The following is a 13,551-nucleotide window of genomic DNA, read 5'->3' as shown; positions in this document are numbered from 1 at the left end:
TCTAGAGGGCGCAATTCTAATCCGGGTTGGCTGAAATTTTACATGAGGTGTTTTGTTTTGACTTCACATAACTGTGCAAAGAATGGTCTCAATTGCTTCATAACCTGATATAGCTCTCATATAAACCTATCTTGGATCTTCACTTCTTGAGAATCTAGAGGGCCCAATTCTAATCCGATTTAGCAAAAATTTTACATGAGGTGTTTTCATTTGACTTCCCATAATTGTGCCAAGAATGGTCTAATTTGGTTCATAACCTGATAAGCTGTCATATAAACGATATTCAGATTTTACTTCTTGAGTCTCTAGAAGCCGCAATTACCACACGATTTGGCCGAAACAGTTTTTTTTTATTACTTCTAATAGACGTGCCATGTATGGTCTAAATAGGTTAATAACCTAATATAACTCCCATATAAATCTATCGCCCAATTTGACTTCTTGAGCCCCTAGAGGGCGAAATTATTTAGCTGAAATTTGTATCTTTTATGACTTCTAATAATCATGGCTAGTACGGGTCATCTGCTTTCTATTCACCATCTGATTCAAAGAAAATTTCAAATGCGATCCATGAAGGAGGGTATATAAGATTCGGCCCAGCCGAACTTTAGGTTTGATTAGGGAAAGAGGGAATATGCCGTCTAGTTTCTACTGTTGAACTTTCCAGATCGCTTTAAAAATCCGCTAAATCAGACAGGTTCTCAAAAAAATGAGAACCTAAAGTGGAGCTATAGGTGTTGAACACACACAGAGAAAGTGTTCTATAGTCTCTACTTCTTCGACGTCCTCACAGCTTCTGCAAAAGCCGTTGCTCTCAACCCTCAGTCTGTCAGCGTGTTTTCCAATTAGACAGTGACCTGTCATGACAGACACAATGACTGAGATGTCTGTTCTAGACAGTGACAGCAAAGCGGTAGACCTCTTCAAGTATAGATTAGGCCACATAGTTTTGGAATGCTCACAGCCCCCTCTTTGTGACCATCTATCATTCGTTGTCCTTCGGACCTGGTCCTGAAAATTTAGCTTACATGTCGCTAGAGGCATACCCACAGATTCCAGTTTCCCTGGAATGTGTCAGGCAGTTCCTAGTCTCGAAAGCTCATCCGCTTTACAATTCCTTGGGATATTTCTGTGGCCCTGCACCCAGAACAGGTAAATTTTGAACTGTTCAGCCATTTCGTTGAGAGATCTGCGACTGTCGTGGGCGGTTTTTGAGTTCAGAAATACCTTCTCCAGGGATTTAATGGCTGCCTGGCTGTCTGAGAAGATATTTATGCCAATCGTCGTTATCAAATTATATCTAAACCATTCCAGCATTTCCTTAATTGCAAGGATTTCCGCTTGATACACAGTGCAGTGGTCGGATAACCTTTTCGATATGACCAGTTCTTGATCTTTAGAATACACCCCAAAGCCCACCTGGTCGTTTAGTTTGGAACCAGTCTATGTAACTTCTGTTACCAGGGACATCGTAGTTTCAATCGGTTCTATCGGGAATAGTGGTACAGTACTTTTTATCAAAAAGCGGTTCCAGTAGGGTTTAGTCCACACTGTCTGAAACATCGAACATTATATCAAGGATAACACAGTCTCCGTAACCGCCACATGACCAAAGTGCAAGCTCACTTAGCCTCACGGCATTGGTCGCAGCAATTTGTCTAGCCACAATGTCACGAAGGTGTCGTTCTCAGTGCTGCTGTGATGCACAAACAAGCCATCCTTTGGAACCGATTGAGTATTGAACAGTAGGTGGATTTTTAAAGTGCCGTCCACCAGACCACAACACCATTATAGGTCTAACAACTACACTTTTGGTAGCCCACTTCGCTGTTGCACGTAGATCTTCCTGAAGTATATATCTAAGAGTGCTGGGAAACTTTTCCCTAACCGCAATTGCCACGTCATCAGCAAAAGCGACCACTTTTGCACCTTTTAAGGGCTATATTCCAAAGTAGAGGAGACAGTATAACTCCTTGAGGTGTTCCTCTGCTGACCCATCTCTTTAGATCCCCAGCCTTCCGAAAATCATCTTTTAGTAAGTTATTAATTAACTTTCTTACGGTAGAGCTGATGCCTAGAAACTCCAACTCCTTCATGATTGACGCCGGTTTTACATAATTAAAAGCACCATCAATGTCAAGATATGCTACCATTGTGTAATGCTTGACAGCAAGAGAACCCTCCTTGTAGCCGACTAGCAGCCGAACTTAACTCGCTTTTACTTTTTATCATCATGTGAGCTTAGCATACCCTCCGCCAAAGGATGGGGGTATACGAACTCGAACTCATTCCGGTTGTAACACATCGAAATATTTGTCTAAGAACCCAGATAGCAAACAGCTATGTATGAAAACGAAAATGAAATTCTAGCGTCATGCCTCAGACATATTTTCGAACTCCTAAGGTTAAAAGGGTCCTTGTTAATTTCCACGTAAATAAATCCCCGAGACCGGATGGCATTTCAACACTTGTCTTGCGCAAGTGTTCTTCGACGCTTGCTCGTTTAATATGCAACCTTTTGAACTTTGCTTGGCATGCGGAAGACTTCCCCGCTCGTTGGAAGGTTACGGACGTTCAGCCCATAACCATCAAGTAAAAAGGAGTTAAGTTCGGCCGGACCGAACTTTGGATACCCACCACCTCGGGTATATATATAAACCACCTTTCGTCATAATCGGGTGAAAAATGCACAATTTATGCCCCCATATCAGCTTTATCTAAATATGGTCTGATTTGGAGCAAATTCGACACGGATATTGAGTGGTCCTTTAAGTACAAGTCATTGTTCAATTTTGTAGAGCAAAATATTGGTCTTTTTGGTAGCCATATCCAAATATAGACCGATCTGAACCATATACACAGATGTCGAAAAGCCTAACATAAGTCACCGAGTCAAACTTCAGCGAAATCGTATTATAAATGTGCCTTTTATGGGGCCAAGACTTTAAACCGATAGGTCGGCCTATATGGCAGCTATATCCAAATCTGAACCAATCTGGGCCAAATTAAAGAGGGATGTCGAAGGGCCTAACACAACGCGCTGTTCCAAATTTCGGTGTAATCGGACAATAAATGCGCCTTTTATGGCCCCAAATCTTAAATCGGCAGATCGGTCTATATGGCAGCTATAGCCATATGTGGACCGATCTGGGCCAAGTTAAAGAGGGATGTCGAAGGGACTAACACAACTCCCTGTTCCAAATTTCGGCGTAATCAGACAATTAATGCGCCTTTTATGAGCCCAAAATCTTAAATCGGGAGATCGGTCTTTATGGCAGCTATATCCAAATCTGGACCATTCTGAGCCAAATTAAAGAAGAATGTTGAAAGGCCTAACTTAACTCACTGTCCCAAATTTTTTCGACATCAGACAATAACTGCGCCTTTAATGGGCCCAAAACCTTATATTGAGAGATCGGTCTATATGCCAGCTATATCCAAATCTGAACCGATCTGAGCCAAATTTACGAAGAATTTTGAAGGGCCTAACACAACTCACTGTCCCAAATTTCAGTGAAATCGGATAATAAATGCACCTTTTATGGCCCCAAAACCTTAAACCGAGAATTCGTTCTTAATGGCAGCCATATCCAAATCTGGACCGATCTGAGCCAAATTAAAGAAGAATGTCGAAAGGCCTAACTTAACTCACTGTCCCAAATTTTTTCGACATCAGACAATAACTGCGCCTTTTATGGGTCCAAAACTTGAAGTCGAGAGATCGGCCCATATGATAGCTATATCCAAATCTGGACCGATATAGGCCAAGTAGAAGAGGGATGTCGAAGGGAATATCACAACTCACTGTCCCAAATTTTTTCGACATCAGACAATAACTGCGCCTTTTATGGGTCCAAAACCTTAAGTCGAGAGATTGGCCCATATGGCAGATATATCCAAATCTGGACCGATATGGGCCAAGTTGAATAGGGATGTCGAAGGGAATAGCACAACTCACTGTCCCAAATTTCGGCGATATCGGACAATAAATGCGCCTTTTATGGGCGCAAGACCTTAAATGGAAAGATCAGTCTATATGGCAGCTATATCCTAATGTGGACCGATCTGGGCCAAGTTGAAGAGGGATGTCGAAGGCCCTAGCACAACTCACTGTCCCAAATTTTTTCGACATCAGACAATAAATTCGCCTTTAATGGGCCCAAAACCTTATAAAGAGAGATCGGTCTATATGGCAGCTATATCCAAATCTTGACCGACCTGGGCCAAATTGAAGAAGGATGTCGAAGGAACTCCTACAACTCATTGTCCCAAATTTCAGCAAAATCGGGTAATAAATGTGGCTTTTATGGGCCTCAGACCCTAAATGGGCCGATCGGTCTATATGGGGGCTATATCAAAACATAGTCCGATATAGCATATCTTCGAACTTAACCTGCTTATGGACAAAAAAAAAACGGATCTGTGCAAAGTTACAGCTAAATATCTCTATTTTTAAAGACTGTAGCGTGATTTCAACGAAGGTGTAAAGCTAGCCGCTTGAAATTTTGCACAAATACTTCTTATTAGTGTAGGTCGGTTGGTATTGTAAATGGGCCATATCGATCCATGTTTTGATATAGCTGCCATATAAACCGATCTTGGGTCTTGACTTCTTGAGCCTCTAGAGTGCGCAATTCTTATCCGATTGGAATGAAATTTTCCACCTAGTATTTTGTTATGATATCCAATAATTGTCCCAAGTATGGTTCAAATCGGTCCATAACCTGATATAGCTGCCATATAAACCGATCTTGGGTCTTGACTTCTTGAGCCTCTAAAGTGCGCAATTCTTATCTGATTAGAATGAAATCTTGCACCTAGTATTTTGGTATGATATCCAACAACTGTGCCAAGTATGGTTCAAATCGGTTTATAACCTGATATAGCTGTCATATATAAACAGATCTGGGGACTTGACTTCTTGAGCTTCTAGAGGGCGCAATTCCTATCTGATTTGGCTGAAATTTTGCATGACGTTTTTTATTTTTTCTTTCAACAACTGTGTGAAATAAGGTTCAAATCGGTTCAGAACCTGATATAGCTGCCATATAAACCGATCTGGGGACTTGACTTCTTGAGCCCCTAGAGGTCGCAATTATTATCCGATTTGCCTGAAATTTTGTACGACGGATTCTCTCATGACCATCAACATACGTGTTTATTATGGTCTGAATCGGTCTATAGCCCGATACAGCTCCCATATAAATCGATCTCTCTATTTTATTGGGTTGCCCAAAAAGTAATTGCGGATTTTTTAAAAGAAAGTAAATGCATTTTTAATAAAACTTAGAATGAAGTTTAATCAAATATACTTTTTTTACACTTTTTTTCTAAAGCAAGCTAAAAGTAACAGCTGATAACTGACAGAAGAAAGAATGCAATTACAGAGTCACAAGCTGTGAAAAAATTTGTCAACGCCGACCATATGAAAAATCCGCAATTACTTTTTGGGCAACCATACTTCTTGAGCCCCCAAAGGGCGCAATTTTTATTCGAATTGTCTGACATTTTACACAGGTCTCCAACATATAATTAAATTGTGGTCCAAACAGGACCATATATTGATATCGCTCTAATAGCAGTACAAATCTTTTCTTATATCCTTTTTTGCCTTAGAAGAGATGCCGGAAAAAGAACTCGACAAATGCCATCAATGGTGGAGGGTATATAAGATTCGGCCCGGCCGAACTTAGCACGCTTTTACTTGTTTATATATGTTTCTTACAAATGTTGTTCTTTTGCTCCATGAATAAATAGATTTTTCTTAAGTAAAATTTCACTTCTAAATAACTTCGAAGCTATTAAAGGGTCAACCCCTCAAAAGTCTATGGAATAGATTTTTTAATATTTTTTTTCTTATTTATAAGCTAAAATGAATGAATTTGACCCTCTGACCCTCAAAGGTTATAGAATAGATCTTTTTCAAATCTTCCCCCTCAATATTTTCTTGTTCTTATTTCTAAGCTATTGTGAATGATTTTGTCTTCTGGTTTATTGTATTATGAATTTTTCTAAAATTTATTCACTAATAATTTCCTATAAACGTTCGTTTATCTTTTATGCAATACTTTCTTCTTCTTCCTTATTTAGTGTTTTCTGTTTCCTTTAAACTTAACTATCTAACTATTTTATGCCCCCTAACTCTTTCAATTACGTCTATATATGGAAATAATTTTGTCACAAATTTTATATATGCTTTGTCCTATATTACCATTTACTTTTTTTTTAAATAGAGATGAGTCCCGAGGAGAGCAAGTACCCTAATTTCAACAACTATAATGAAAACTTCATATTTTCTGGAGGTAAAATGCCCATAACTTTGACATTACAATCACCACTAACCTAAGAATGAAAAAAACAAAAAAAAAAAAAAACCAAATGCAATTAAATAGTTACTAACAATTTTTTAGGGCTACAAAAACCTTAAGATCACTTCACTTAGGGACATTTACTAACACCTTATTGTTTTCAGTCATTCTAACAAAGCACTAACCTAAACAAGCTTCTTCATTAGTAATCTATCCATCAATCATTTCAAGCCTAAGCTTTCAGCTCATACTCATCAGCTAATTCGTATTGAATCACTTATGTCATGTGTCATTCTTTCATACATCATCAAATCTCTCATCTAAGTTTATGTTATAGATATTATGGGCATATTAAGGATTTTCACTGCATTTCGAAAACGATTTGAATAATTGAAGAAAAAGTTAAATTTATTTTTTAAAAGCTTAAGATAACTAGAATGATATTTTAACATTTCATTTTGTAACATTTCTTCAGTAAAAACAAGTTATTTAAACTTGGAACTGGGTGCGTATGATTTATATTAATTTTTGGTGTCTTTAGATTATTTGTATATTAACTTCCAAGTCTGTATTTGCAATAAACATAAAGAAATCCCAATAATCAAAATAAGCATTGCGGTGTTTTTGCTTAGGTTAGGTTGAAAAGTGGGTCCAGATATTAATCCGCCCCATGCCACTATGGACATACACTTAAGCCAGTAAACGGCTTGTTGTGCGCTCTAAAAACTTTAAAGTAACCTCTAACAAGAAATTTTTTAAGTTAGGTATTCCGTGGTACTTACAAAATTCTTAATTGTTTTCAATACGACTTCCCTTAGTTGATTCATGTCTGGTATTGTGTTTCCACCTAAGTGCCGGTATCTTTTAGACGCGAAAGCCGGGCAATGACAAAGGAATTGCTGCAACGTCTCATCATCTTCCCCGCATGCCCTACAAATGGTATCACTTGCCGCAGTGAGCTCGTAGTCCTATGTGTCCAGTTATGATACCAACGGCTATACTGACCTCCTTCTTGCTTCCTTTCAGTAATTGCCTCGTATTCTCACGATCTGGATCCCCCCATAGGATTTTCGCTGTTCCACAATGTTGCATGCGCATTCTTCGCCCACTCCCTTAAATCGGACTGCGTCGACCCGAAAGGCTTCGGGTTAACCAAGTTTATTGACGGCAGTCCTCTGGCCTTCACCGCCAAATCATTTCATTTCCCCTTACTCCGCTATGGCCCGGCACCCAAACGATGCGGATCGTGCCATCCTCAGAGAAGATGTTAATCTCCTTTTTACACTGTAGGACTGTTCGTGACCTTACCGTCCTGGTTAATATTACCCTTATGGCAATTTTACTGTCGGTAAAGATGTTCACACTCAACGTCCTCGCATTAGCATCACGCCACTTCACGCATTCCATGATCGCCCGGATGTCCGCCTGCAGCACCGTATTATGGTCATTATTAAAACAGATCTCAGTCCCTGGGTTCTCCATGTAAACCCCCAGGCCCACTCTGTCCTCTTGCTTTGATCCATTCGTGTAACATGATCTTCCAGATGGCAATACTAGGGTTTCCTCAATCCCAGGCTGTGCCAATGGCAGCAGTGCCTCGCACTCGACTTCAAGGTTCATCTTTGGTATCCGATCGGAAACCTCTTCCCTTCTTTCTAGGTTTCCTATCGTCGCCTCGATTATACCGCAATGAGATGAGCTTCTCCCATCCTCAATCCATTCTCCCATCGCCTTAAGTCCCATAGCCGCAGAGGCTGCCTCTCACACCTCATCTGTATGTCAATGAGTCGGATATCTAGAATAGTCTCCAGTGCCCTAGTGGGCGTGGTCCTCATCGCTCCGCCTATGCCAAGACAACATGTTCTGTGAACTTTTTGTATGGTCAACCTAGACTTGAACGCAAATTTTAATGTCATATTCGTAATCTTCTCCCAAACACATTTTGTTTGGGTCCCGTATAGTCGTGGTAAGATTATATGCCCATTTGGGGCTATTTGGAGATATTTGGGGTGGGACAACCTCCCATTACTTGGACCTAATTTCGAATGCCATATTTGAGCCCCATATTGACATGAACGTCCAATATATCTGTTTAGATGGGTTTTGGGATTGGTGCGGCCCACTGGGTACTTGGACCCAAATTTTAATACGATATTAGTTTTATAATCCCCAAGACCTTTCATTTGATACCCATATTGTGCCTACCGCCCCACTTTCGGTTTCGGGTGTCGTTATGGAGGAGGGTCCGACCCCATCGGATATCGACAAATGATGTAACCTACGAACCGATTTTCTTAAAATTTTCACCGTTTTTGATTCAAAGGAACAAACAAACATTCATATGCCCATTTGGGGTGTTTTTGGGGGGTAGGGCGACCCCCTATACTTCCATCTGATTTTGTATGCCCGATTCGTAATCTACTCCAGAATATCTTTCATTTGAGCCTCATATTGATATGGACGTCCAATATATCTGTTTGGTGGAGTTTGGGGTTTAGGCGGACTGTTGGGTACTAAGACACAAATGTTAATATTTGTATTCTACTCTCCATCTCCATACTATTGTCCCGATCAGTCCACTTTTGGTTTTGGGTGGTGTTTTTGGCGTAAGAGGTAGGGCTATGATCGACTTTATACAGAACAAAAAATCCCTACAATAACGGAAGTTATTGAGCGTGTCGCCTCCGGTCTTTATCAGATCAACCAGCAACCCATCGGCTCCTGCTGCCTTATTGTTTTGAGCCGTTTTGATCAGTTAGTGCACATCTTATACGATCATCACGGATTGGATCTGCGTTATACTCATGACCTTCATCATCGGATACCAGCAGCTGGGAAAAAGACTCTTTCCATATCCTCGGCACACTATCTGTATCAATTACCAGATTTCCTTTTTTGTCTCTGCATGAGGATGTGCCTGTACCAAAGCCATCGGTTTGATGTTTAATTCTTTGATATAATTTTCGGACTTTATTCTGGCTGCTGAACATATCGGCTCGCTCACACTCTCGTCATTCCATCTCCTGTTTCTATCTGTGTAAAAGACTTTTTCCTGTCTCCTTTCCTCCCGATAACTCTCCTTCATTCCGCGCATTGCTACGGACTGTACGGTTGCCATGTACCCCGCAGTCATGGCTTCAGTAGCTTTTGGACACTCCTGGTCGTACAGTGGGTTCCACGGGGAGGCTTTTGGTACCCAAGTACGGATGTTGCGGCTTTTTCCATGGAGTGGGTAATGGTTTGACATTGGGCTGCTATTCTATTGGGACAGGGAGCGCTTTCTTTAAGCAATTAGGTAAGCCGAGTGGAGAATGCCATTGCCACCTCTTGTGTTTGCAGTTTCCGATCTCCAACTTTCGTGCAGTATCAGAACGTATGTTTCTCGCCAAACTAAGACGAGTGCGAACCTTTGCTGCAACAAATGCAAAAAATGCATGAAATGTTTATTCAAATCGATAGTAAGTTCCAAATAATGTTTGAAGATTATTTCATGCAAATGTTAACAGTAACTGCGCCTCAAATGGTCCATCTGCTAAGTCCAATTTTGGCATTCTCTTTTAAACATCGGTCGATATCTCACGAATAAACGCTTCAATATTGTCTTCCTATACCCCGATTGAAGCGGGATTATCTGTATAGACATGAGCTTTAACATAGTCCCACAAAAATAGTCTTAAGGCACGATAAATGGCACGATCTAGGCGGCCAATTGACCGGTCCCGAAAGAAAAATTAAATGTCCAATTGACCGGTCCCGAAAGAAAAATAAAAAATGGACTCAATAAGTCCATTGTTACGTGTGCTGTGTTGTTGAAACCACATGTCATGCAAGTCAAGCTCTTGCACAGTTACGTTACGATTCGTATCATCTTTGAAGAAGTACGGTCCAATGAAGCCACCAGCCCATACACCGCACCAAACTGTGACCTTTTCTGTATGCATTGGTGGCTCTTGCAATGCTTCTGGCTGATCTTCACTCCAAAATTGACAATTCTGCTTATTTATGTAACCATTGACTCAAAAAATGAGCTTCGTCGTTCAATGGAAGAAGCGCGCGATGAACATTCTTAACAGAGCACGCATTTTGATAATAAAATTCAATAATTTCCAAGCGTCGTTCGTTATTAAGACGATTTATGGTTGAATTATCTACCAAACTGATGATGTTTGACAGTGAAACGAAACTTGAAACGTGCGTGAACTGTATAATCCAATGATGCCAAAAAAAAAAAAAATAATAGCTAAAACATCACCTTTTATAAATCTACCCGGGTGGCGTATGATTAATATTAATATCTGAACTCTTCTAGATATTGACCCATAACTTTGAATATTATCAATCAATTTGCAATCTGAAAGTGTCTGTTAGCTACTCAGGCTACTAGGAACATAATGAATGGCAAATTGGGGATTATGCGGCGCAAGATATGACCTTTAGAATTAAAGCTCCAAAGTCCAAACTGTACAAAATATATAAAAATTTCCAAGTTACAGAAAACTGATTTTTTTGGAGATTTCTATAGAAATCTTAGTATGAACATGTTTTTTAACTATAAGAAAAGAGTTTTTTTTAACAATTCTCCAAATCGTTAACGAACTGGTCAAAAATCTCTAGTTTTTTTCTTTTTATTTAATTTTAATTTTAATTCCTTCAACTCTTTCTTTAGCATTCTTCCTACATAGAAAATTTTCTAACCATTTAATAGCAATTTCTTTCCCAATTCTTCATGTGTCCATAATGTTTATTTTGTTGTTGTTTTTTTGGTATTTCTTCTTACAGTAACTCAACACCGTTCCAATAGTCCACAACACTCCAGTTCGGCATCATCGCCCGTTATGTCAAATAGTAGTTCTAGTCCAGCACCACCATCCAGCAGTCCATCACCGCAAGAGAGCCCTAAGAATTGTAGTTACATATATCGTGATTGATTGATCACTAATACCAAATCAATGCCACTAATCAAAACAACATCTAATAATGCAAAATCAACATCAGCAACAGCAACAGCAAACGCAACAGCTTCAGCAGAAACAGGATCGCTAGCTGGTAATGAGTTGGAGGCAGCCGAAGGCAATGGGGCAAATGGTTCATTGGCTGCCACAAATGGCGAAACGGATCCTCCCAATATAAATTTAGATGAGCACAAGGCTCCCGCTACTATGCCATATTGTAGAACAAAGTCAACAAAAACAACAACAACAACAACAAACAACACTGCCAATAAAACAAACGAAAAGGCTAAGGGATTAGCTAAAACTACTACAGCAACAACTACTAATTCTACAACAACAACTAATCATCAGCATAATAAATTAGAGACAAAACGTAATAGACATAGACATCACCATCATCACAATAGCAATGGCCATAGCAACAGCCACCAAAATGGCTGCAATAATATCCATAGCAACAGTAGCCGTAGGCATAGAAGCTCTTTGGCTAAATCCGTTCCTGTCACACCTGTCCAAGCTAACTCCACAACGAATCAGTTTTTGCCCTCCTCAACCGATTACAATGATGATGATGACGATGATGAGGAAGATGAAGATGATGAGACCCATGCCATTTATAATAATGGCATGGTCTATACACCACCCTACTCATATCCCATATTTTCCTTAGAATATCAGCAGGAGCAGCAACAACAACAAAATCATAAAGATCACCATGTACCACAGCAGCAATATCAGCAGTCTCATCGTCGTATGTTTCAAAGAGAGCAGAATGAGGAGGAAATCTTTAGAGAAGCCTGCTCCGATCAACATCCCCTGGAATTGGGGCGCGATATGGAAGATGATTCCTCATCCTTGGCCATGATAACACCACCTCCACCCTATGATACACCCTACAGAAAACAACAACAGCAGCAGCAGCATCAGCAACAACATAATCATCTCAATTCTTCATCCTCCTTGCAGCATCAACAACATCAACAACAACAGAAACATAAACTCAATTCCCAGCATTCAGCTCCTCATTATAGCAATTACAATTCCTCCTCATATGCTTCGGCCAAGTCACGTTCCGATATGCCACCACAATCACGTAAATATCTCTTCAGCAATCGTGAGACTTTCACCATAAGTTCCTCGAATGGTAATTCCAGTTCGAATTCCATACATCAACAGCCATTGCAGTCCACTTCGTTGGCTGGGACTTTGACAAATGCCATTACTCCCACAAAATTGAGTGCTGCTGCTGCTGCCATGTTTGCCGCCCCCCAAATGGTGCATCTGAATCGTAAATGGTCGAATTTGCATCGTAAAAGACGTCGGCGTAATAGCAGTTCCGGTGATTCCAAGGAATTGGATAAATTGGTATTGCAATCGGTTGATTGGGATGAGAATGATATTTATTGACATCTACGGAAAAGTATAACCACATTTCATTTATTTTAGTGCAAGAACACACACCCACACACACCCATACATACACACTAACACCAAAAACACACACCATCAATAAAAGCAAAAACTCTGAAAATGATTATGGTGATGGATGATAAACCAAAGAGCACCAAGCTGGAATGAGAACAACTTCAAGAAAACAAAACTTTGGACTTGTAAAATTAAACATTTAAAATCATTTCAATGAAGCCATATTCATTATAAGACTTAATAGGAAAAATATTAAGAAAATTGTAGAGTAAAGCATGTTTGAAAAGCACTTAAGGCCCAGAAGAAATATACACGCATTATAGCCTATGAAATGGAAAAATTAATTTCCAAAGCTAACAAATATGAAAGATGTAAGATAAATAAATTTAGCATGGCATTTGTCTGCATATATGAGAATGTCTGTCAGTATTCGTTAAAAGTTTCATTTATGAATCTTTTTAAAATAACAGATCCTTAACATCAAAAAACGCCTTCAATAAAAATCGAACATGAGTTTCAGACCCTTGCACACATGAAAATCTTGTTCACTGTTCGAAAGAAATTCCAATTTAGAACGTTCCGATCTAGGCCAAATTTCTATATCAATTCCTTTGAACTTTTTGGGCCTGATTTTTGAAAATATTTATTAATAATTAGTTCAAAATATATTTTCAATTACATTACAACTACATTCGATAAAAGTTGGTGTTGAGAGCCTTTGGATAAAAGTTAATTTTCTATATAAAATCTTTAAAAAAAAAACATGTAAACACTGACTTGGAAAAATGATTCTCTAGAGTTATGAAATTTTAAAATACCGTTTTAGATCCATAAGGCTGCACACATGAATGTCTTTTTTTGCAATC

General features: G+C 39.4%; 1 protein-coding gene across 1 annotated transcript in view; it reads left to right on the top strand.

Annotated features, from left to right (window-relative positions):
• Positions 1-12,776, top strand: part of LOC106084977 (semaphorin-1A) — a 1,175,174-nt gene extending 1,162,398 nt beyond the window's left edge. The window contains exons 21-22 of the mRNA XM_059365678.1: positions 11,088-11,193; positions 11,236-12,776. Coding sequence (XP_059221661.1) covers positions 11,088-11,193; positions 11,236-12,667 — 1,538 coding nt within the window. The 3' untranslated portion in view covers positions 12,668-12,776. The remainder of the gene's footprint in view (positions 1-11,087; positions 11,194-11,235) is intronic.
• Positions 12,777-13,551: the final 775 nt, after the last annotated feature.

This window comes from Stomoxys calcitrans, chromosome 3, assembly GCF_963082655.1.
Source record: "Stomoxys calcitrans chromosome 3, idStoCalc2.1, whole genome shotgun sequence".
Lineage (NCBI taxonomy): Eukaryota > Metazoa > Arthropoda > Insecta > Diptera > Muscidae > Stomoxys > Stomoxys calcitrans.
The sequence above is the reverse complement of the archived record's forward strand: the minus strand, read 5'-3'. Positions and strand labels throughout refer to the sequence as shown.